Source organism: Pteronotus mesoamericanus, unplaced genomic scaffold (assembly GCF_021234165.1).
Source record: "Pteronotus mesoamericanus isolate MK-2021 breed Mesoamerican mustached bat unplaced genomic scaffold, CSHL_Meso_final contig_347, whole genome shotgun sequence".
Taxonomy (NCBI): domain Eukaryota; kingdom Metazoa; phylum Chordata; class Mammalia; order Chiroptera; family Mormoopidae; genus Pteronotus; species Pteronotus mesoamericanus.
Window position 1 is genome coordinate 954,277 of NW_026555137.1, and position 23,699 is coordinate 977,975.

The window sequence follows — 23,699 nt, forward strand, 5'->3', positions numbered from 1 at the left end:
CCGACCGCTCGCTCGTTCCTGAGATTTTAGACCCCCGAAGAAGAGTCATAAAATAATGAACAGCCCCCACACAGCATAGAGCTTATATTTAGTGGGTGAGGTAGAGGATGAACAGGATGAAAACGCGTCTGGTGTTTTTAGCCAGAGGTAAACGCCAACAGAAACGCAAGGGACAGGCGGCCCGGGTGTCGGCCGAGGCTCAGGCGGCGCTCGGTGGCCGGCGACGGCCTCGGTGAGCGGTGACCTGTAGGGAGTGAGGAGCCCACGGGCAGGGGACTCCAGGCGGGTGCCCAGGACCCGAGGCGGCTGCGGGCCGGGAGGCGAGGGCGGCTCAGGGTGCCCGGGAGCGGCGTGGGGCGCGATGTGACTCCCCGCCCCCGCCCCCGCCCCCGCAGGAGAAGCTGGAGTACTTCTTCCTCACCGTCTTCTCGGTGGAAGCCGCCATGAAGATCATTGCCTACGGCTTCCTCTTCCACCAGGACGCCTACCTGCGCAGCGGCTGGAACGTGCTGGATTTCATCATCGTCTTCCTGGGGTGAGGCCAAGAAGGGCGGGGAGGTCCGCGGGGCCCTCGGGGGACCCTGTGCCTGCCACCGCCGCCGCCAGCACCCCGCGGCAGGGCAGCGCCCCGCTCCATGCCGGGGGAGCCGCCTCCGCGGGGGACCCGGGAGGACGCCCTGCCCGCCCCTGCGCACGCGCGTGCGGTTCCAACGGCCGCCCGTTTCTCCGCCCCCTCCCCCTAGTCATTTCTCCCCGGACTGCGCTGAGTACCTGTTGTTTGGGGTCACAAACAGGGACACGTCGTGTTAGTCAGCTCGGGCGGCCACAACAACGGTCCGCAGACCCGTGGCTTAAACGAGAGAAATTTATGTCTCATCCTTCTGGAGCCTGAAGGCCCCAGGGGAATGGGTGTCTCCGATACCCCCAGATTGTGACGGCCACCTTCTCGCTGGGGCCCCGAGGGACTGTGCCCCCTGCACGCGCACCCCTGGCGTCTGCGTGGGCTCAGATTTCCTCATCTTCTACAGACACCCGTCCGTTGGGATTAGGGCCTCACAGCTTGCCTTCCTCCACCGCCTTTCAAAGGCCCTGCCTCCACACACAGGCGCTCCCTGCGGCGCTGGGGGTGAGGGCTTCAGCCTGTGATTTGGGGGGCACAGCCAGCCCCTAAAATAGCTGCGCAGAGCCAGCACATGCCTGTAACCGCGGCTTCCTGCAGCGCTGCTGTGCGGCTCACTGTATCGCCTCGTTCGGCGCTCCGGCCCACCCTCCTGTTCTCCGCCTTAAGGAAGCAAAGGCCCCGGGAGTCGGGCCACCTGCCCGAGGTCCCACGGCTCCCCAGTGGCGGTGCCAGGGCTCGGACCCCGGCGCCTCGGCCCCCGCGGCTGCGGCCTCCCCCCACGCTGCCCTTCGAGGCCGTACACGTCCTGTTGACCACTTGCTGATGTCCCGGCGCTGCCGCGGGGACACGGGGCGAGCAGAGGGACGGGGGAGCCAGCCTCCGCCTGGAGCCAAGGCACAGGCGTCCAGAACGACAGCGTCAGACGTGGCCCCGCCCCGAGCTTGGCTGTTTCGCACACAGCGGGTCCCCCGTTCCGTTGTCGAAAGCAGGGTTCGTAAGGAAGGGCTTGAGATGGACTTCGAAGGATGAGGAAGTTCGAGTCCATTGGGGAAGAGGAGGAGGAGGGGCCCGGAGAGGAAGCGCAGCTCCGGCTTCCTCCCGGGTCCCCACGGACGGACGGACGAGGGGCCGCTCGAGCCCCTGGGTTGGGGACTCTAGTCGTAGGTGACACACTAGGCCAGTCCTCCCCGCCCCCGTGCCCTGAGGTGGCGTCACGGGTGGAGCCAAGCCTCTTGCCACAGAGCCTGACCCTGGGTCAGGACCTTGGCAGGAAGACCCCGGCAGTCCTCCCGAAGCAGCGTCGGCTGGGGGGGGGGGCCGTCTGCTGTCCCTCCCCTCGGCCTTTCCGCGGGCCCCTCCCCGAGGCAGAGGGGATGCGGGGTCCCGGGGACAGCGCTCCCCTGACCGCTGGGCCTCCCCGCCCCCCAGGGTCTTCACGGCGATTCTGGAGCAGGTGAACGTCATCCAGAGCAACACGGCCCCGCTGAGCAACAAGGGCGCCGGCCTGGACGTCAAAGCCCTGAGGGCCTTCCGCGTGCTCAGGCCCCTGCGGCTGGTGTCGGGCGTGCCCAGTGGGTGCCGCGTCCCCACGCCCGCCCTCCCCAGCCCGCCCCGGGCCCCGTCCTGGGGCCTCCCCCAGCCCCCGCGTCCCTGAGGCTGCCCCGGGCAGGGGAGCGGGAGGCGGCCCTGGGGCGCTGACCCGCCCTCCCCCGCAGGCCTGCAGGTGGTCCTCAACTCCGTGTTCCAGGCCGTGCTGCCGCTGTTCCACATCGGCCTGCTGGTCCTCTTCATGGTCACCATCTACGCCATCATCGGCCTGGAGCTCTTCAAGGGCAAGATGCACAAGACGTGCTACTTCATCGGGACGGGTGAGGCCCGGGGCCGGCGGCGGGAGGGCCCACCACCGCGAGGGGGCCGCCTGGCTGCGCCGGCCAGCCCCAGGCAAAAGGCTCTAAGCTCGGGCCTCCTGCCGCCGGCCCCCCGCAGACGTCATGGCCACGGTGGAGAACGAGAAGCCCTCGCCCTGCGCCAGGACGGGCTCGGGCCGCCCCTGCACCATCAACGGCAGCGAGTGCCGGGGCGGCTGGCCGGGGCCCAACCACGGCATCACGCACTTCGACAACTTCGGCTTCTCCATGCTCACGGTGTACCAGTGCATCACCATGGAGGGCTGGACCGACGTGCTGTACTGGGTGCGTCCTGCGCGCCCGCCCGCCCGGGGCGCCTCTTCCTCGCGGGCGGCCCCGCCTCCTCGCGCTCTTCCCCGGGGAGCCTGCACGGGCACGGCCCCCGAGTCCCAGGCGTGTGTCCCGGGGTCGTGGCACGTCCCCCCGTCTGCGCAGCACTCGGGGGGCCCCAGGGGCTCGGGGCCTGGCTCCGGTCTCTCTCCCTGACTCATCCCTAAACCCGGCTGACCTGACCCCTCCTTAGGGCACAGAGCCTCCGACTTTGGGGGGATGAGGGGCCCTTTGAGGCTTTCTGCCGGCCCCTGGTTTCCCGTATTATACACGTTGGATACGCGCTTCCCCGTCCGCGACAGGAAAGCGCTGCCCCCTCCGCCACATCGGGCAGTGCGGGGGCGGCGGGAGGACGGGCTTCAGCACAGCGGAGCGGCCTGCGGAAACCGGCGGCGGCGCCCGCTGTTTACCTGGTGTTGCGGAGAGCGAGGCCGCCTTTCCTATGCTGTCGTCCCGCAAGGGGAGGCGTTGTTCCCGTTTCACAGATAGTGAAACTGAGGCTCAGAGAGGTTCAGGAACTTGCCCACGGTTATTTCGGAGCTTGGGAGCAACACAACGAAGAGCTCGAATCCGCGCGGCTCGGACGCGCGGCCGGAGGGGGAAACGGCGCAACGCTGTCCGATGCTTTGCGCCTATGGAGGATTAGTATGAATGGTTCTTCTGAGCTCTTATCACGGGAGCAAATCGCTCACCATTTTAAAGGACTGTCGCCCGTGTGGCCTCGCCTCTGCCACAGGGGGCCAGGGCATGTCATTACCTCCAGGAGGCAGGGGAGGTGATAATGCTCAGATGTGCTGGGCGGCTTGTCCGGGCCTCGGACGCTGGTCACGAGGCAGCTGGCCCAGCTCAGCCTGAGGCTCCTCACTGTTCCTCCTGCTCTGAGCATGTCTGGCTGTAAAGAAACCACCCGGAGGGGGGCCCCATGGGTCGGGCCGAGCGGTGGCCAGTTGGAGGGAGATCCGGGTCAGGGGCACCCGGGCCGAGGAGACGGTCAGCCAGGCCCGCCTCGGGCCGCCCTAGATTTTCAGGAGAGAAAAGCCCCTCCCACGGCCCAGGCGGCCTCTCTCCTCATCCCCCGGGGTCAGTGGAGCGGGCAACCCCCCCAGGCTCCAGGCTCACCCCGTTGTCCTTCCAGGTCAACGATGCCATCGGGAACGAGTGGCCCTGGATCTACTTTGTCACCCTCATTCTGCTGGGGTCCTTCTTCATCCTCAACCTGGTGCTGGGTGTCCTGAGCGGGTACGGAAGCCTGAAGGCAGCTGGGGGCACAGAGGAGGGGGGAGGCGGAGGAACAGGACAGAGGGGCGTGAACCGGAAGCTCCGCGCCCCCGCGTCGCCGGCAGCCGGGGGCCTGCTCCCTGGTCAGCAGGGGAGAGGCAGGCGGCACGGGCCGGAGCCCCGCTGCTCCTCATCCTCCTCCCTGCCCTGCGAGCCTCCCTCCGTCTCCCCGGGGCCCCGCCTCCCGGCCCGCAGCGGTGCGGCCGCTGCCCCTTGCCTGGCCTCGCCGTGCCTCGGGGCCCGTCTCTGTCGGCGGGAGTGGTTTCAGGGCCCGTGTCCCGCGGTGGGCGGGAGGCCAGATGCGGGAACACGCACAAGCGCCAAAGGCCAGGATGCGATAACCACTGAGCGCTGACCGTGCCTGTCCGCGCGAGCGGCTCTCTCTGGGCGGCCGCCCCAGCCCCGGCGGGAACCCTGCATGTGGCCGGCAGCCCCTCCCCCACGGCGGGCACCCAGGGGCTCTGCTCCGGGCACTCTGTGGGCACCCGTAATCCTGAGGGGCACCCACAGGCCTCATGGCACAAAGGGGCCCCCAGTCCCCAGCCGTGCGGGAGGCTCCCCTTTGCCCTGCGTGGCGGCCGGAGGCTCCTTCCTGGCCCTCGGGTCCTTTCCTGTCACCTGGCCCTGTCAAGGCCCGGGAATCTAAGCTGCTAAGGCAGCCGACAGGGTCCGGGCAGGTGGAAAACTGGAGGGTCCGTGGCCGATTCTGTTTGGGCGATGGACTGTCAGGTCGCTGACCCCGGACGCAGCCCGAGACGAGGCAGGAGAAATGGAGAGGCGATGAGAAGAGACGGGGTGGGGGGGTGGGCGCGTTCCGGAACCCTCCTGGAGGGAGGGAGGGCCACCCCACAGCCCCTGGAAGGACGCCACACCCCAGGTGACAGCTGGGCCACCGGGTGGGGGTGCGTCCAGCCACAGACCGGGCTCGGTCTGCCCTGGAGAAGCTCAGGCCTTCCCGCACGTCTTCCCTGCCCCATTGCAGCGAGTTCACCAAGGAGAGGGAGAAGGCCAAGTCCAGGGGAACCTTCCAGAAGCTCCGGGAGAAGCAGCAGCTGGATGAGGACCTCCGAGGCTACATGAGCTGGATCACCCAGGGCGAGGTCATGGACGTGGAGGACTTGCGAGAAGGTTCGGGCCCGGGCTGTGGTCAGCATCACCCCCCAACCCTCCCCCGCAGTGAGTCCCCTCCACGGAGGCCCCCCGCGAGCCCGGGGGCCCACAGAGCAGGTCCGGCTGTGCCGCTGTGCTCTGCCAGCGAGGAAACCAGGGCTCCTGGAGGTGACTGGCCTAAGGCCTCGCAGCTCCAAGCTGCGGCCTCCAGGGGGCCCAGGGCTCTTCCCGGAACGCGAGGTCCTGCCTGCCAGTCCGCCCCCTGCCCACTGCGGTCCCTCCTGCGTGCCTGGGAGTCAGGTCCCAGGAAGGCAGGGTCCCCGAGCCCCCCAGGGCCTGCCATCCCAGGTGCCCTGAGTCCGCGGGCCCTTTCCGGGTGTGTCCGGCCACGAGGGGCCCGGAAGACCGGCCCACCACCCCTCTCTTGTCCCCAGGAAAGATGTCCTTGGATGAAGGCGGCTCAGACACCGAGAGCCTATATGAGATCGAGGGCCTGAACAGACTCATCCAGTTCATGTGAGTGTCCGCCCACCTGCAGGGCCCCAGACCCCGTGCCCGAGACCCGGCCTCAGGGCCCCGCCACCGCCCTCGCGGGGACTTCAGAGCCACCACCCCAGGCGCTTGGCCTACCCAGAGGGAAGGCACGTGGCAGGTGCCCAGGGTGGCGCGAGCGGAGCTGCCAGCCCTGGAGCCTCTGCCAGGGGAGGGGCACGCGTGTGCCCCAAACAGGCAGCGGGGAGCCTTGGGGTCGGGGGAGACCGGCCCGTCCTGCCTTCGTCCGCCGAGGGCGGGGTGCTCGTGGGTTGGCTGCCGTCTTTCACTCAGTCAAACCTCCCCGAGGTTGTGAAAGATCGAACAACAGAAACACAGCAAGGGAGAGAGGAAGGCCCCTCTCCCAGCACAGAGGTAACCATGGTAACAGAGTAGCATCCCCGAGGCCCGTCCTGTTTTCCTCTCTGAAGCTCCGTGTGTGTGTCTCTCTCTCTCTCTCTCTCTCTCACACACACACACACACACACACCCCCACCCCGGCAGGTTTTCGGATTTTGTTTTGGCTCCTTCCCCGCAGGGGTGATTCACGTAATTGCTGTCCCTTCAGAGCCGGGGGCAGGGCTGACAGCGGGAGGCGTTGCCAGGCATTTGCTGAGCAGAGGGGGGCCGTGTACACATCCCCTAGCAGCACAGTTTTAACTCCACATCGGCCCTGGCGGCCAACTGCTGCAGAGAGCGGCCACGTCCCTCACGGCCCCCTACACACAGCCGCCCGTGATCCACGTGCCCCACCAGAGGGCGTGTTTGTTGCCATAACGACCAACACCGACACGTGGTCGCCGCCGGAGTCCACCGCGGACGAGGGGGTCCTTCCCAGTGGGGCGCCTCCTCTGGGTTCCGACACGTGCGTGCGGGGCCTGCGCCCAGCACCGCCGCCCCGCACAGGGCGGCCCCGGCCTCCGCGCCCTCTGTGCGCCGCCAGCTCGTCCCCCCGCCGCCCCCAAAACCCGCCAACATCTCCCCAGTCTCGCCTTTTCCAGAACATTGCGGGGTTCCCCGATTGGCTTCTTTCACATAATAACAACGTGCATCTGAAGTTCCTTCTTGCCTGTCCACGGCTTGATCGCCCACACACCTTCTTTTGGTATAAATTGTCACGTAAACTGTTCCACGGCGTGGCCACTTAGTAATAGTTTAAAATAGCCCACGGCGTGGCCACTTAGTGATACTTAAAAATATCTCATGGTGTGGAGGCCGAGACACAGGTTGAATGACGCTTTCTGGTTTGAGGCCCATGTACACACTGTCCCCGGGGAGCGGCTTTGCCAAAGTGTAGACATTTCTGCGGGCGAATTCCCTGAAAAGCACTTGCTGGGCCATAGGTGGGTAGGCGGTAAACCTGGGTAAATCGCTCTCCAAAGAGCTAGCGCCGACGGTCCGAGCACCCTGGCCCCAGCCCTCCGCGCCACCAGACACCATGACTTGGTTAAAGACGCAGCCTCCCAGCCAGCGCCGGCTTCCGAAGCGTCGGAAGCGTGGAGCCCGCTCCTGGCCGGCACTGCGCTGAGCGGTTCCCTGCGTTCTGCGCTGGTGGCATTGCCGTCCCTCGCCTGGGGGAGGGAGCACGCAGCCAGGAAGAGCTGAGGCCGCGGGCCAGTGTGGCTGGACGGAGGGGCGGCCGGACGTGCGGCCCCTGGGGTCTTCCAGGCGGAACCGGGTGCAGGGAAAGAAGCGCCTGCCTCCTCCTGCTCCGCCCCCTCCCCAGCCGGCACTGGAAGCACTGGAATCGGGTCTTTCGCCGGAAGTGCCACGACGTGATCAAGTCCAGAGCCTTCTACTGGATGGTGATCCTGATCGTGGCCCTCAACACGCTGTCCGTCGCCTCGGAGCACCACCACCAGCCGCCCTGGCTGACCTACCTGCAGGGTGAGGCGGCCGCGGCGGCGGAGGGCGGGGCTGGCCGATGGCCCCGAGTGTTTGGCAGCAGTTAGATACTGGCGCTGCCTCCTCGACGTTACAGGCTGGTGGCAGCTTCCTTCCTGGGCAACCAGAGCAGCACTTGGGAGGCCTCCAGGTGCACGCTCGTGCGCTGCGGCGAGGGCTCCGGCACGGGCCCGGGGCAGGAAGGGTGCCCTCATTCAGGGGTCCGAGCTTCCAGAAACAGCAGTTTTTCCCCAAATCTTTGGTGCCCACGGGCTAAACGTATGGCATAGAAAAGACCTCAAGGCAGAGAGAGCTTCAGGAACTTTCTTAGCCCGAGGGGAAGTCAGAGACTGATAAATAACGTCAGGTCGCTATGGGGGGGCAACGGCGGAAGCGAGTTCGGGGGGGGGGATTGGGGGGCCGGGGGTGGGGCCCCGTGGGTCTTACAGAATCAACAGACAAGCCCGGGCGGTCAAGGGGAGAAGCTGCAAAGATATGAAGGTGCCAAGAAGCCTGGTGGCTTCAAGGGGCCATCGAACTTTGTAGGTGGCTGGGAACAGCAGGGCCAGGAGGCAGAGCCCTGGTGTGCATGACGCGGGAGGCGGGCGCTGACCGCCCGCGCGGAGCCGGGGTCCTGCAGGGGCTGCCCGGTGGGCCAGGGAGGAGGGTGGGCGTCATCCCAGCTGGAGGCGCGGGGAAGAAGGGAAGCCTCAGGCGCCGTCTGTGTCCTGTGCGGGGGAGCGTGGGGGTCCGGTCCCTCTGGCCTCAGGATGTAGGGCTCCCGAGCGAAGAGTGGACATAAAAACCCAGTCCCAACAGTGACACCCGGGGTGCGCAGCAGAGCACACGCGAGCCACTCCCCAAGGTGCCGCGCACCCGCGTCGTAGAGAATTCCCGCAGGGAAGAGCCCTTCCCAAGGACGGGCCCCCGCCAAAACGATAGCAAACCCAGCGGGAAACGGGGCCACACCACGGGGAGGTATCAGGCACGGCCGGCAGCAGCCGGCGCGCTGAGAGGCTGAGGCAGGAGAACAGCGCAGAAGGCGCTGGTTTCAGATGGCGAAAGAGAGAAAAGGCCAATAACCAGCAGAGGAGGCAGCTGTTCGGTGGGGAGGAGATGGGATGGGCGATGTTTCTGAGGCGGGGGAGGGAGCCCCAGGCGGCGGCTCAGCCTGGCGCTGTGCCCGCCCCCAGACGTGGCCAACCGGGTGCTGCTGGCCCTCTTCACCATCGAGATGCTGATGAAGATGTACGGCCTGGGCCTGCGCCAGTACTTCATGTCCGTCTTCAACCGCTTCGACTGCTTCGTGGTGTGCAGCGGCATCCTGGAGATCCTGCTGGTGGAGTCGAGCGCCATGAGCCCCCTGGGCATCTCCGTGCTGCGCTGCATCCGCCTCCTGAGGATCTTCAAGGTCACCAAGTGAGCGGGCGGGCGCGCCCGCCGCCTCGGCCGCCGCCTGGGGTCCTGCGCGTCCCCGCGGAGGCAGCCCCGTCCCCGCGAGAGAATTCACATCCCTGCTTCGCCCGCTTTGGGCCTCGATCTTCCCCTTTCTTCTTACTTTTTCGCAGGGTCTTCAGGCAGGAAGCGGGGGCGTGGAACAAGGGGAGGAAGCAGAAAAAGGGGAGACTGGGAGAGGGAGGAAGGGAAGGAAGAGCAGAGGATGAGGCAGGAAAGGGGCTGGGCGTGAGGGGCAGGCGGTAGGAGGGAGCGCGCTGAGGGGGCCGGAGACGGTTCGTGGATGTCCGAGGCCCCCTGAGCCGGGTGCCACGCGAGGTACCGGGGTCAGGCACGCAGGCCGACGTGGTCCTTGCTCTTGTGAGTTCATAGTCAGTCCCCTGCTGGGACCAGAAGTTAGACAGCAGCCCAGCGCACGGGTGAGAAGTGGCAAACCAGACGGGTGCGGTGAAGAGGGGAAAGGGCGGGGGGCCCAGGGCCCAGGGCCGCCACCTCCGGGCGGCCCCCCCCCCCGCCCACCCAGCCCCCGTGGACCCCCGTGGGGGCGAGTGCTGCCCACCCACCTTGCGGCCGCCTCCGGCAGGTACTGGACGTCGCTGAGCAACCTGGTGGCGTCGCTGCTCAACTCCATCCGCTCCATCGCGTCCCTGCTGCTGCTGCTCTCCCTCTTCATCCTCATCTTCGCCCTGCTGGGCATGCAGCTCTTCGGGGGCAGGTACGACTTCGAGGACACGGAGGTGCGCCGCAGCAACTTCGACAACTTCCCGCAGGCCCTCATCAGCGTCTTCCAGGTGGGCTGCCGCCTCTCGTTCCCGAGCCTCGGGGGGGGGGAGGCCACCTCCTCCAGGAAGCCTTCCCAGATCTGCGGGTTTGAGGTCTCGGTCCCTCGCCCCCTGTGCTTCTCTCCGTCGTGGCCGTTGCGCATCTGTCCCCGCCACGGGCCCGAACGGGCAGCGCCAGGCCGGGGGCAGGGGCAGCGTGGAAGGGGCCGCTTGGGTCACACAGTCCCCACAGAGGCTCCTCCGTCCCTGCCGCCTCTCCATGCCTCCCCGCCCCCCAGGTGCTGACAGGCGAAGACTGGAACTCGGTGATGTACAACGGCATCATGGCCTACGGCGGGCCCTCCTACCCTGGCATGCTTGTGTGCATTTACTTCATCATCCTCTTCGTCTGCGGCAACTGTATCCCCTCGTGAGCAGACGCAGGGAAGAGCGTTGGGGGGCTGGGAGAAGGGCTTAAAGTAGGGGCCCAGGGCGCCCCTGGTTGGGCGCCAGGGCCTTCGGCCCGGCTCCTGGCCGGAGGAGGGAAGCAGGGCAGGGCGGCCGGCACGTGCAGGCGCCGCCGTGGGGGGGCTCCTTCGTCCAGGAGGGTTAGAGAGCCAGGGCGACCGCTGCAGGGGGGCCTCACCCCGGGGGGGCTGGCGAGCCTGGAGCAGGAGGGCGGAGGAGCCGTGAAGAGCACGGGCCAGCCTGGGGCGAAGGCGGGGGCCAGGCAGCGTCCGCTGGCGCAGAGCGAGGGGTGGGAGTGCGGACGGGTGGGAGGGCGAGGAGGGCGGGCCGCGCGAGCGGCAGGGCCCACGGGCGGGGTGCCTGCGCCCGAGGGTTTGAGATGAGGGGCTGCGGGGGAGGGGCCCCGCCCCCTGAGCTGCCCTGCGCCCCGCGGGGGGCCGGGCTCAGTCCCGGGCAGGGAGGGTGGTGCTCAGGGCCGCAGGGCAGCCAGGCCCCGGCGGGGTGCCCCTCGCAGGAGGCTCCCCAAGGACGCTCATCTGGTCCCTGCGCCCAAGCCCTCAGTGGCCTCCCGCGGGGTAGCTCCGCCAGGGGGTCTCCGGCGGCCCCTCCCGCCCCCAGCCCTGGCTCCTTAGCTGGGCGCCCTCAGACATCCTGCTCAACGTCTTCCTGGCCATTGCGGTGGACAACCTGGCCGAGGCCGAGAGCCTGACCTCTGCCCAGAAAGCCAAGGCCGAGGAGAAGAAGCGCAGGAAGATGTCCAAGTGAGCGTTGCGCCCGGGGGAGCACGGGGCAGGCGGCGGGGGGGCGGGGCGGGGTGCAGCCGCGCGGGCTTCCGGGCAGGTGGCTCCCTGGCTCCAGGGCCTCCGTGACAGCTGCCCCAGGGTGGCCAGCCCCTCCGGGGAGAGCTGCAGTCCCACCTGGTGTCCTTGGGGACCGCACGAGAGACAGGTCGACCTGTGGCCAGGCCCCGGGCCCCGGGGAGGGTTCTAGAACTCCTCTCGGCCGGCCGCCCTGCCCTGGCCGTCCCAGAGGGCGCTTCCCTGTGCTGAGGCTCAGGCTTGTCCCCTGGGCCAGGCTTGACTTGTGCAGGACGGGTCCAGCACTCGGCCCAGAGCGCAGCCCCGCCCCGCCCCGCCCCTCCCCACTCCACCAGCGCTGCGGGCGGCTGGCCAGTGAGCGCGCCGGGGCCCCAGCTGAACTTCTGCCCCTTTATCTGCAAGGCCCTGCCCCGGCCCACAGCCCATCCCATCTGGCGGCCGACGCCGCTCCGCCCCCAGGGAGTCCCCAGAGAGACCCTGAGTCCTTGGTGCAGGGTCCCCGAGGGGCCCCGAGGGGCCCCCAGCCTCAGCAGAGCCTCGAGAACTTTCCAGCTTGGCCTCCACATTGGGTTTTCCCGGTTTCCCAACGCAGGGGTCTTGCAGACAAGCCCGAGGAAGAGAAGTCGGTGGTGACCAAGAAGCTGGACCAGAAGCCCAAGGGGGAGGGGATCCCCACCACCGCCAAGGTGAGCTCAGCACGGGGGTCCCAGAGGCAGGGTGGAGTGGGTGACGGGGGGGGGGGGGGAGAGGCGCCCAGCCCGGCAAGGGCACCTCCCCCGACTCCAGTGGGGACAGCGCGTGGCTACAGCTCCCGCAGGAGGAGCTTTGTGCTGACAAGTGCAGATCCCCGACCTGCCACCCAGGCTTTCCCAGGGTCCCAGCGCCCCCGCCCAGCCACCTGGCACCCCTTTTCCATGGCGGGGCCCAGGCTGGCTCCCCGCCACTCTGCCCCGCCTGCCTTGGCCCAGCCTGGGTCCGCTCAGCCGTCCTGCAAGCCAGGGCTCCGAGGGCCGGAGGACAACCCCGGAGGAGGCGGGGGTCCGGGCCCGTCTGACTTCCTGGGCTTGGCTCTCATCTGTAAACGGGGAGTGAGCGGTGCCGTCTGCCCCGGGCTGCGGGGGAGACGGGGCGGAGGCCGACCGGCCCTCCAGTGCAGGGCCCTGAAGGGGGAACCGTGGGCCCTGTTTCCATTGGCATCCTCGTGTTTCTCCTACAGCTAAAGATCGACGAATTTGAGTCCAACGTCAACGAGGTGAAGGACCCCTACCCCTCAGCTGACTTCCCAGGTGAGGGTCCCGGGGCTTCGCTGGGCCTCCCTCCCCAGGGACGGCCTCTCGCGGGTCCCCGGCCGGCACCACGCCCACCCCCCGCCAGCCTGTGAGCGCCTGAGACCACGCGGCCCCGGGGCCTCTCTCCCCGCTGCCCGCAGGCGACGATGAGGAAGACGAGCCCGAGATCCCGGTCAGCCCCCGGCCGCGGCCCCTGGCCGAGCTGCAGCTGAAAGAGAAGGCGGTGCCCATTCCGGAAGCCAGCTCCTTCTTCATCTTCAGCCCCACCAATAAGTGGGTGTCCCCCTGGCCCCGGCGCGCGGACTCACAGGGCCCCGGGAGGGGCGGCCCTGCCCTGCAGAGCCCGGTGTCCCCACCCGGCGAGCCCGCCGTCACAGCGCGGCGCGTGCTCCTTGAGTTGGGCTCCGAAGCGCTGCAGCCGGGGGGGCCGGGCGCACGGGGCGCCCCGGCTCCTCCCTGGGAGCGGCTTCGGACGGCGAGCAGGGGCCGCTGGGGGCCGCTGTCCTCCTCACTGGCCCCTCAAGCGCAGCCTCTGCCCACACACAGACGAGAGCCTTCCCCGAGTTCCCCTGGCTGGCTCTTCGGGTGGGAAACCGTGGGCGGTGGGGGGACCTGGCTGGGGGCGGGACTGAGGCCGCGGGGGCGGAAGCGGGCAGGGCCCCCCCGTGTCCAGCCAGGGGCGCGTCCCGGCGGAGGCTGCTCTCCGCTGACCCGGGAGGGCAGGATCGAGTCCCCTGCGGGACAGCGGCCGGTGGGGCCCGAGCGCGCAGCCGCGGCCGCTCCCCTGACCCTCCCCGCCCCCAGGATTCGCGTCCTGTGTCACCGCATCGTCAACGCCACCTGGTTCACCAACTTCATCCTGCTCTTCATCATGCTGAGCAGCGCCGCCCTGGCCGCCGAGGACCCAATCCGGGCGGAGTCCATGAGGAACCAGGTGACGGCGCCGGACTGCGCCCTCTGCCGGCGCCGCGCCCCCCACGCCCTCCCGTACCCCCTCCGCCCGCGCCCCCGCCCCCGACTGCAGCCCTCGGCGAGCCCGCGGCCCGCTCGGGGCTGCTTCCGCTCGGGCCTCTCTGTGGCTGTGGGCGTCCGAGTGTCTTAGAGTTCAAGTGCCTGGAGGGCGAAGGCTGCCCGGTCCACTCCTTCCGAGCCCTTGTCGTCACAGCACAAGGCGCCCGCAGGCTCTCGTCGTCTGCGTTGACCATGGCATCGATGACGCGGTGTTGGCGGCCGTGCGGGTTTCGATGGCAACAATGACACCGCTGCTTCGCCCTTCCCCTCGCTGACTCCTCCCCTCCCGTCCCCAGATCCTCGGGTACTTTGACATCGCGTTCACCTCCGTGTTCACCGTGGAGATCATCCTGAAGGTGAGTGGGCGTGGCCGTCCTGGCCGGGGAACCTCGCACATCACTCACGCGGGGGCGGGACGGCCGGGGCGAGGGGAAAGCCCGACGGTGGAGAGAGGCTGGGAAGAGCCAGGAGCCAGGAGACGGGGGCGGGGGGGGGGGGCGGGGGGGAGGCGGGGGGGGGGCTTCGGCTGGCAGCCGGGCGGGGGCAGTGCGGGGGACAGGCAGTGCCGCCGACCTGCGCCCACGTGCCTCTCCGCCATGCGCGTGCGGAGCCTCGGGCATCTTCCCCGCGACGAGGGCACGGCCACCCTGCGAGCAGACCCGCGGCCCTGCGACTTGTTCCTAGACCTGCCTCCCCGGTGGCCGAGGGGTCCCCTCCAGGCGCCCCCAGAGTGTGGCCCTGGGCAGGTTTTGACGTTGGACAGGGTTTGATTAGGAAGGGAGGGCAGGGGCCTTGTGAGGAGATATAGGAGGGGCTCGGGGAGCGGCCCCTGGTGGCGGGGAGGCGCCCGCATCCGGGGGCGGCCGGGGCAGAGGTGGGGAAGGCGGGTCCTCGCGGAGGCCAGCGCAGCGCTCGGCCGCGTCGGACGTGCAGGGCGCAGGCAGGGGAGCAAAGGGCCCAGGAGACCACCGAGGATTGTGACAGGAGCTGAGAGGCGAGGGGGCGGGCGTGGCCGGCGTCCCTGGCTGGAACACGAGGGGTCTGCGGCTGGTGCAGGTCTGCACGTCGCTGAGGGCTGCTCAGCCGACTCAGCCGTCCGTGCGGCCGAAGGGGCTTCTGCAGAAGGTTCCCGGTGGGGGAGGAACTGTGTCGTGTCCTGTGGGGGGGAGGAGCGGCAGGGCTCCCCCATTTGTGGCTCCACGGGAAAGAGACCTGGGGCTCCCTGGGGCAAAGCCTGGCGTGGCTGCCCCTGAGAAGCCCCCAGGCGCCCAGGACCGGAGCGGAAAACAGGAAGCACAGCGCCCAGGACACGCGCAGCGTGCGGTGACTCACAGAGCCCCTCGGGCCGCTCTGCCCCCTGGGAGCCGACCCGGGGGACCCGCCCTCACGCAGCCCTTCCGTGTCGGGCACAGGCCCGTCCCCAGCCTGTCCCCAGCCAGGGCGCTGCCTGTCTCTCTGCAGATGACGACCTACGGCGCCTTCCTGCACAAAGGCTCCTTCTGCCGCAACTACTTCAACCTCCTGGACCTGCTGGTGGTGGCGGTGTCCCTAGTCTCCATGAAGCTGGAGTGAGCGGAGGCGGGCGGGGGCGGGGCCTCAGGCGGGAGTCGCCCCGGGGGAGGGTGCCCCAGAGCCCCTGGCGGGGGCCAGGTCCCTTGGGTTGTCACCAACGCGACCGCAGTCGCAATGCCCAGGGGGCAGAGCCGCGAGCTGGAGGCGAGGAGGCGATCGGAGAGAAGGCTGTCCCGGCAGCCTTTTCGGGAACCTGGCCCCGCACTTGGGGCTCCCAGTCTTGGGGGGAGATGAGCCTGCACCCCTCCCCTCCCCTCCCAGGAAGCTGACAGGCGATGGGAACTGGGCCTCCCAGCAGGAGGCAGCTGTCCCTGGGGCGGCCACACCCTGCCCTGGAGGGGGGTGTGTCAGGCAGAAAGGGCCGAGAGCTGGGGCTGGAGGAGTCGGAGCCGCAGGAGCCGGGCGGGGGCAGCCGCTGAAGCCCCCCTCGGCCGCCTGCCCAGGTCCAGCTCCATCTCCGTGGTGAAGATCCTGAGGGTGCTGAGGGTGCTCCGGCCCCTGCGGGCCATCAACCGAGCCAAAGGGCTGAAGGTGCGAGGCCCCGGGCAGCCCCGGGGGTGGGGGAGAGGGGCTGCGGAGGACCCTCAGCCCGGCCATCGCCGGGCACGCCCCGTGCCCCCCGCCTGTCGTGGGGGTGAGGGTGAGGCCGGGCAGCCCCGCTCCCCCGGGTGCTGCTCCAGCTGGGGGCAGGGGGCTGCCGGCCCCGGGGGCCCTCGGCCGGAGTAGCCCGGGCAGAGCGCTGCGAGCCACCCCCCACGCTCCCGCCCGCAGCACGTGGTGCAGTGCGTGTTCGTGGCCATCCGCACCATCGGCAACATCGTTCTGGTCACCACGCTCCTGCAGTTCATCTTCGCCTGCATCGGGGTCCAGCTCTTCAAGGTGAGCCCCGCCGGCCAGGGTCCGGGTCGCCCCTCGAAGCAGAGGGAGCCGCACTCCGGGAGAGCGGCTGTCCCCAAGGCGCCCAGCGCGCCTGCCGCCTCCCGGCTTCCCGTGGCCTCTGCTTGGCAGGGGCGGCGTCTCCCCGCGCCTGCCTGGCCCTGCGACGTCCCCGGCCCTCGGCCCTCATCACTCTCCCGCCCCCACCCCGCCAGCCTGCCTGCCCACACCCGCCCCCACCGGCCCTGCGGCCCCTCCTCCTCAGTCCCCGGGCCTACGGGTGAGTCCCTGTCCCTCGGCCCCCCAGGAGCTCCTGAGGGTGGCGGTCCGTCCTCCTCGCTCACCTGGGAGCGACCCACCCGGTTCTCAGTTCCTCTGCAGGGACCACCCGGCCGGGTGACCCTCCCACCGAGCGGATTTCTAGACGCCCTGGCTTCTGGGTCACCTGCAGGACATAGACACTGACCCCTGAGCACTTCACCGACACCCAGGCTCACCGTCCTGCGGCCCCAGCTTCCCTCCCCCAAGGCTCCTGTTTCAAAATTCTGAGAGAGGACCTCCGCCCCGCTTAGTCCTGCAAGGGCCTCACTGGCTCGTCCCGCAGACCCGGACCCGGCTTCTTCCCGGGCCAGGGCCTCGCGGGGCTGAGGGGCCCGGCGGCTGGGGGCCGGGGGCCGGGGCCGGGAGCAGGCTGAGGCGGTGGGCGACGGCGGAGGGGGCCTGCTCGGGCCCTGGCCCCTGGTTTGGCCACCCCCTGCGAGGAGACACAGGCTCCTCCTTCCAGGCTCCGGGCCCTCCGACAACATGCCTCTCCCTCCCTCCTTCTGGATGCAGGGCAAGTTCTTCAGCTGCAATGACCTGTCCAAGATGACAGAGAAGGGGTGCAGGTGCGTCGTGCTCTGCGCCGAGAGGCCACTGCCCGGGACACGTGGGGGGGCAGGGGCCCTCCCGGCAGGGGGGCTGGGGGCTGAGCCCTCGCCCAGGAGGGGCGCTCACGGAGCACCTGTCCTTGGGTCACCGTGGGGAGGGAGTGCCCCGTGGAGTCCCGTCTGCACTCTCGCTGCCCAGCGCCCAGGGGACATGGGGGGCGGGGGGGGCGCCCAGCACAGCGACCGTGCCCCCTGCCGCCCAGGGGCTATTACTACGTGTACAAGGACGGGGACCCCACGCAGATAGAGCTGCGTGCCCGCGAGTGGGTGCACAATGACTTCCACTTCGACAACGTGCTGTCGGCCATGATGTCCCTCTTCACCGTCTCCACCTTCGAGGGGTGGCCGCAGTGAGTGGGGGCGGGGCCCCTCTGCAGCCCCAGGCCTGGGGGCGGGGTGCCGTCGCCCCACTGGCCGGGACGCTCTGGGGGGCTGGTCACTCCAAGCAGAGCCCGACCAGGGCCTCTGAGCTAACGTCCCGTGTCCCCCAGCGGCGTAGGCCTCTCTGACGGGTCAGAGCAGAGGGCGCCCCAGGGAAAGGCGGCCCTTCCGGGGTCAGGTCCAGCCTCCCCACATGCGCTCCTCATGGAGCCCCCGAGGGGCGAGCCCGCCGGCCACGGCCGCGCCCCAGCCCCATCTCCCGCTGCCCCAGGCTCCTGTACAGGGCCATCGACGCCTACGAAGAAGACAAGGGCCCCGTCCACAACTACCGGGTGGAGATGGCCATCTTCTTCATCGTCTACATCATCCTCATCGCCTTCTTCATGATGAACATCTTCGTGGGCTTTGTCATCGTCACCTTCCAGGAGCAGGGGGAGACCGAGTACAAGAACTGCGAGCTGAACAAGAACCAGGTGCCCGGGCCCCCCCACGTGCTCCCCACCCCGTGTCCGACCCGCTGTCCACGTGCTGCCGCACGAGCTGGTGGGGGGGTCTTCTCCCGGGACCCTAGGGGTGCGCAGGGGGAGGGAGCCCGTCAGCCAAGCGCCGCGTCGGGAAAGGCCAGGGCGACTCGCAGGGAGCCCACCTGCCTCTGGGGCTCCGCCCGCGACCCAGCGGGTAGCTGGTCCCGGCCCCAGGGGCCCGGCTGTGGGCGGGGCAGGAGGGACGGCGGCCCTGTGCTGACACCGCTGCGGCGTCCCCGTCCCAGCGCCAGTGTGTGCAGTACGCCCTGAAGGCCCGCCCCTTGAGGTGCTACATCCCCAAGAACCCGTACCAGTACCAGGTGTGGTACGTGGTCACCTCTTCCTACTTCGAGTACCTGATGTTCGCCCTGATCATGCTCAACACCATCTGCCTGGGCATGCAGGTGAGGCGCGGGCGCCAGGGCAGGCTCCCCCGTACCCTGCTCTTCCTGGCACCTGCCGGCGGTGCGGTGCTCCGCGGCAGAGCAGGGAACTTCGGCCAGGCCCTGTTGCCCGGCGCCTAACGGTTGTTAGGAGGTAAAGCAGGCCCTCAAGTCGCGTCCATTCCAGGAGCCAGGGAAGGGCCTGCTGAGGGTGGGGCGTGGGGAGCAAGTGCCCAGACGGGGCAGAGCTCAGCGGCCAGTCGCTGCGCAGCCTCCTAGCATTTTGAGGCTAAGCAGAGAGGCCAGCCCCGCCCCCGCCCACTCGGCGCCCCTCCCCCACAGCACTACAACCAGTCCGAGCAGATGAACCACATCTCCGACATCCTCAACGTGGCCTTCACCGTCATCTTCACCCTGGAGATGCTCCTCAAGCTGGTGGCCTTCAAGGCCAGGGTGAGTGCGGGGCCGCAGGGCCCGGGAGCAGGTGTGGCCCAGCGCGGGGGGCCGGGGCGCTTCTCGTGGATGGCCCCCACCCCCGTGGCCTCGCTCTGCAGGAGGCCTTGCCCGGCTCCCCCGCCGCTCGGCCCCGGGGCCACATCTGCCCTCAGAGCAGGCAGGCAAGGGGGTCGGCTGCAGAGCTGGCCGGGGCGCAGGGGAAGCTGGCTACCCCTCCCGAGCTTCTGACGACCCAGCCCCGGGCTGAGGTCCCCGAATCCACTGGCACGTGCCTCCCCAGCTGCCCCCGTGAGGGCTGCGCTGTCCTGGCCAAGGCCAGGCTTCCAGGGGATGGGGCGAAAGTGACCCCATCTGCACCAGGACCCCAGACTCTGAGATCCCAGCTGCCCCTCTCCACTGACCCCTTTATGCTCTGGAGGAAACAAGAGGGCGTGGGAGCGAGGGGTCTGTGGGGGGAAGCCCCAGGGGACAGGGAGCCCCCCGGCCCGGCCCTGGCCCTGCTGTCCCCGAGCCAGCGGGGCCCCCGCCTCCTGCTGGCCTCCAGGGCCTCTCCTCGAAGTGCTCGCCCCGACTCTGTCCCGTCCTCCCAGGGCTACTTTGGGGACCCCTGGAATGTGTTCGACTTCCTGATCGTCATCGGCAGCATCATCGACGTCATCCTCAGCGAGATCGACGTGAGTGTCGGGGGGCGAAGCCACCCGTGGGGGCCTGGGGGGGCACTCGTTCAGTGAAGGGGGGTTTGCGGGGGACGCAGTGCCCGCCTGGCACCCCGGGGGGCCGTCCTGCAGGGCGGACAGACGGCTTAGGCTCCGGGCGGACCTGGGGGGCGCGCCAGGCTGGCCGAGGCCAGAGCCGATGGCCAGGGCGTCCCCTCTGAGCGGGGGGGGCCGCAGGAGGCTTCATGGTGGTGGAGGCGCAGCCTGAGGTGCGGCCTGAGGGAAGGGGAGGTGGTGACGAGCTGGCGTCAGGTCTTGGGGACCCCGGTCTCAGCGGTTGGGGGGTAGAAGGAGCAGCAGGGGTGGGGGGAGGCTGCCAGGCAGGGGTGGCCTCTCGAGGGTCTGAGGCTGAGGGCCCCTCAGGGTGAGGGGGGCACGGAGGACAGGGAGGGGGAGGGCCAAGAGTCGGGGGCTGAACCACACAGCTGACGCCCTGCGGGCCAGTGACTGCAGGCGCGCCCGGCGGGGCCTGGGGAAGAGCCCCACTCGCCGGGCCCCTGACCCTGGCGGGGGCGGGGGCGGGAGTCCCCTTGGTGGTGCTGTTTTGGCTCCGGGAGCCCAGCAGGTGGTCGTCCTCAAAGCCGGGGTTCGCCCCTGCAGAGGCTTCCTTCTGAACTTCCCACGCCCAGCACTGAGCACACGGGGTTCACAGGGGCTGAGGTGGGGACCCGACGGCTCCAGCGACCCCAGACGCGGGTGGGCGGGTGGGCGGGCGTGGTGCGTGCACACCTGAGGCAGGTCTGGGGCCCGAGGGGAAGGGGCCCTCGACCTGAGCCCCCAAGGGCGGAGCCCCGGCTGGGAGCATCACCTTCTGGGGATTCAGCGGCCGTGCGGGCCATCCTGGGGTGCGGGATCCTAGCCTGGGGGCCCTGTTCGCCCCCACGTCCAGAACCGACAGTGACAGGCAGAACTTCCCGTTCAGATCCCAAGAGGCGGGTGGGTTCAGGAGGGAGCCAGTGTGTACACGCGGGTATGCGTGTGTGCCATATGTTTCCATCTGGCTCCTTGGTGGTTGGACTCAGCGCCCACGGGCCCGGCTTTGAGATCAGCCCTCTCCCACGGGCACCGTCTGGAGGGACCTCTAAACGAGGCGCCCAGAGGAGCAGTGGCCGCTCCTGATGTTTGCGGTCCCCATGGGGGACGCCTGCTAAATCTGAAATCTCCTTGGTGGCAGAGGCCTGGGGGGCATCATTGGTCATTTCTAGGAGCATCAGGCATCCTTAGCTGGTCATGTTTGTGTGAGGCCACGCGAAGACTTGAGATTCTCGTGTTGATGGATATCCCTGACACACGAGCCAGCGGACAGACCAGGGCAGGGCCCCATGTCAGAACTTCCTGCCGTCACACTCTCTCCAGCACGCCGGCCACAAGCCACATGTGGCTGTCGGTCGCTTAGAACGTAGCCAGTGCAGCCGAGGAAGCAAATTTCTGGGCGTATTTCATTCTCGCTGGGATTCAGCCACGTGAGCCTGGCGGCCACAGCAAGCTGCTGTCCTCTGTCTGCGTGTTAAAACCGCTCGGGGTCACACCCCCCAGCCAGACCCATCCCACAGGGGCCTGGGCGGGGCCCCAGCGAAGGGATGGACTTTTTAAGTTTTCCGCCTGATTCTGATGCTGGGTCAGTGTCGAGGCCGAGGCCGGTGGGCCAGGGCGGAGCCGCCCTAGAGAATGCTGGGTTGGGGGTGGACCCACGGGTGGAAACCGGCCCACCCTTAAGTAGTGGGGACTTAGAGCAAGACGTCCCCTGCCCCAGGGCTCCAGACCAGGCTGCTCCCGACCTGCGGCCGCAGGAGGGGCTGAGAGCAAACAGGGAAAAAGCTGCTCCCAGGCCGGGGCGGGCACGCCTGCCCTGGGGCCGCCCCCCCACCACTCTGGGCCTCCGCCCCTGCCCAGGGAGACGGGGCTGTGGACCCCCGTGCTGGGGGGCGGGCGCTCTCCGAGGTCCCCAGGGTCCCACAAGCCAGAGCCCTCGCCCCTCGCCCGCTGCAGATGCCCTTGGCAATGAGAAGGCGCCCGGGTCCTGGCCTGCCCTCCTGCCCCTGCCCCGCCCCCAGCCTGCGGCCACCCTGTCCCCAGCTTTGTCCCCACGCCCGCCACCCCTGCCCCTGATGGGCAGCACGGCCCCTGCCTCCCCGCCTTCCTCCCTCTTTAACTGTTCTTGGGCCCGTCCTTCCTGACACCCCTCCCGCCCTGTCCCCCCTCGTCTCTTCTCTCCACAGACCGTCCTGGCCTCCAGCGGGGGACTGTATTGCCTGGGTGGAGGCTGCGGGAACGTTGTAATTCCAGGCTGCACGACTGCACCTGCCGCTTGCATGCCGAGGCCTGGCCGCGTGCATGGGGCGCCTGGCGCTCGGGACTCCCTCCCCCAGAGCTGCGCCCCCCAGGGCCGGGGGGCGGGGGCGGGGCTCTGCAGGAGACCGTGCACGGAGGGAGTGATGTTCTCAGAGCCCCAGAAGTGGGCGAGGTGCTCTCGGGCACCCTCTGTGCAGACGGGGGCATCCAGGGAGGCCTGGGGTGCTGGCGGGCACAGAACCTGAGTGACAGGTCTTGGACCCAAAGCCTTTGGGGCACAGGAAGCTGGGACTCCCCTCCCAGGGTCATCAGGCGTCCCAGGCTCATCCAGGACAGGGGCCGCCTGGCTGGGGCGTGGCCCGGTCACAGGGACAGGGCGGTCAGCGAGCATTGGGGACACCGTGCGCTGAGAGGCCCCTGGCAGGGCTCGGGGGGAGAGCTGCCAGGGCCCTCAGCTCCGAAGCAGCTTGAAAAGAAGGCGAGAGGAGGCGGGAGGCCCTGGGCGGGCCGGCAGGGGCCTGGCCACAGCCTGACCCCGGCCCGAGGCCCTGTGGCCGCTGCTGAGGGTGGGCTCCCCGCATGCTGGCACTCCACGCCCACCGCCCTCCCCTCCCAGCCGAGCGAGCCCAGAGCCCCAAAGTCCTGCGCCCGAAGGTCCCGCCGAGGGCACCGCCGAGGCCACGTGCCCTCCAGGGATGCTTGCCCGCCGCCCCCCCCCCCGCCCTGACCCTGACCCCGACCCCGAGCCTGTGGAGGTGCCGCCCCCAGACTGACCCCGGGGGCCGCTGCCCCACAGGACCCCGACGAGAGCGCCCGCATCTCCAGCGCCTTCTTCCGCCTGTTCCGGGTCATGAGGCTGATCAAGCTGCTAAGCCGGGCCGAGGGGGTGCGGACCCTGCTGTGGACGTTCATCAAGTCTTTCCAGGTGGGCGCGGGGACCCTGCCCACTGCCCCTGCGTGCAGGGGACACGAGGGGCAGCTCCCGGCCGAGCGTGCAGTCCTGGGGGCCCCGGGGAGCTGAGGGAGCCGGGCGCAGCTCGGGGGGCAGGGGCGGGGCGCCTCACGTGGGCCTCTCCCGCAGGCCCTGCCCTACGTGGCCCTGCTCATCGTGATGCTGTTCTTCATCTACGCCGTCATCGGCATGCAGGTGAGCAGGCGCCGGGCAGGTGAGCGGGCTCCATGCATGTGGGCGGGCGCCATGCAGGTGGGCGGGCGCCGGGCAGGTGGGCGGGCGCCGGGCAGGTGAGCGGGCTCCATGCAGGTGGGCGGGCGCCGGGCAGGTGAGCGGGCGCCATGCAGGTGGGCGGGCGCCGGGCAGGTGGGCGGGTGCCGGGCCCTGCCGGGCAGGGCCCCTCCTGCCTGGCTCCCCCTGGCAGCCTGTGAACCTGGGGGCTGCAGCGGGAGCCAGCGACGCAACCCCAGGGGCCGACTCCATCTCAAAGGCCACGAGAGTCCCGGGGGTTGTAGCCCACGTCCGCGGAGAGCCCTCCCCACTTCTCTGCGTCCCCGAGCCCCCGAGTCGGCTCGCCTGTGGGGAGGACTGTCCGCCCCCTACTTCTCTGGGGCTCCAGGGGAAGGGCTTCACCGACCTCGCCCACGCCCTGAGGTGTGCGGAAGGGACGGTCGGGGTCGGGGTCGGGGTCGGGGTCGGGTAGGAGGCGGTGGCGTGCGGGCTCCGTCAGGGTCCCCAGGCAGCCCTGTGTGACCTGCAGATGTTCGGGAAGATCGCCTTGGTGGACGGAACCCCAATAAACCGGAACAACAACTTCCAGACCTTCCCCCAGGCTGTGCTGCTGCTCTTCAGGCACGAGGCCCCGCCCCCGACCACAGGGCCTTAGCACGGGGGTGGGGGCGGGGCTGGCTGCAGGGCAGGCGCCACACCGCCCGCCCCCTGCTCAGAGCCCGAGGAGCTGCTGTCCCCGTGGCCCCACATGTGAAGTCGCAGGGCCTGAGTGCAGGGCGGCCGTTCCCCCAGTCTCACCCCGGGAGCAGGGGACGGAGGTCAGATGTCCTCCAGGGGCGCAGGGAGGCCTCGATGACCTCTGACCCTGCCTCACCACGGTCAGCACCGTGCTCTCCCTTGCCGCCCCCGCCCAGCGACGCAAA

General features: G+C 69.5%; 1 protein-coding gene across 1 annotated transcript in view; it reads left to right on the forward strand.

Annotated features, from left to right (window-relative positions):
- Window positions 1-23,699, forward strand: part of CACNA1S (calcium voltage-gated channel subunit alpha1 S) — a 37,233-nt gene that overhangs the window by 5,221 nt on the left and 8,313 nt on the right. Inside the window, exons 3-32 of the mRNA XM_054576540.1 lie at window positions 396-535; window positions 2,051-2,193; window positions 2,338-2,490; window positions 2,609-2,814; window positions 3,995-4,098; window positions 5,120-5,265; window positions 5,682-5,763; window positions 7,505-7,665; window positions 8,856-9,081; window positions 9,701-9,908; window positions 10,178-10,298; window positions 10,993-11,107; window positions 11,757-11,850; window positions 12,381-12,450; window positions 12,594-12,726; window positions 13,258-13,387; window positions 13,761-13,820; window positions 14,926-15,032; window positions 15,480-15,567; window positions 15,808-15,915; window positions 16,747-16,799; window positions 17,045-17,191; window positions 17,494-17,695; window positions 17,992-18,150; window positions 18,472-18,582; window positions 19,176-19,259; window positions 21,521-21,577; window positions 22,390-22,518; window positions 22,675-22,740; window positions 23,306-23,397. Coding sequence (XP_054432515.1) covers window positions 396-535; window positions 2,051-2,193; window positions 2,338-2,490; window positions 2,609-2,814; window positions 3,995-4,098; window positions 5,120-5,265; window positions 5,682-5,763; window positions 7,505-7,665; window positions 8,856-9,081; window positions 9,701-9,908; window positions 10,178-10,298; window positions 10,993-11,107; window positions 11,757-11,850; window positions 12,381-12,450; window positions 12,594-12,726; window positions 13,258-13,387; window positions 13,761-13,820; window positions 14,926-15,032; window positions 15,480-15,567; window positions 15,808-15,915; window positions 16,747-16,799; window positions 17,045-17,191; window positions 17,494-17,695; window positions 17,992-18,150; window positions 18,472-18,582; window positions 19,176-19,259; window positions 21,521-21,577; window positions 22,390-22,518; window positions 22,675-22,740; window positions 23,306-23,397 — 3,695 coding nt within the window. The remainder of the gene's footprint in view (window positions 1-395; window positions 536-2,050; window positions 2,194-2,337; window positions 2,491-2,608; window positions 2,815-3,994; window positions 4,099-5,119; window positions 5,266-5,681; window positions 5,764-7,504; window positions 7,666-8,855; window positions 9,082-9,700; window positions 9,909-10,177; window positions 10,299-10,992; window positions 11,108-11,756; window positions 11,851-12,380; window positions 12,451-12,593; window positions 12,727-13,257; window positions 13,388-13,760; window positions 13,821-14,925; window positions 15,033-15,479; window positions 15,568-15,807; window positions 15,916-16,746; window positions 16,800-17,044; window positions 17,192-17,493; window positions 17,696-17,991; window positions 18,151-18,471; window positions 18,583-19,175; window positions 19,260-21,520; window positions 21,578-22,389; window positions 22,519-22,674; window positions 22,741-23,305; window positions 23,398-23,699) is intronic.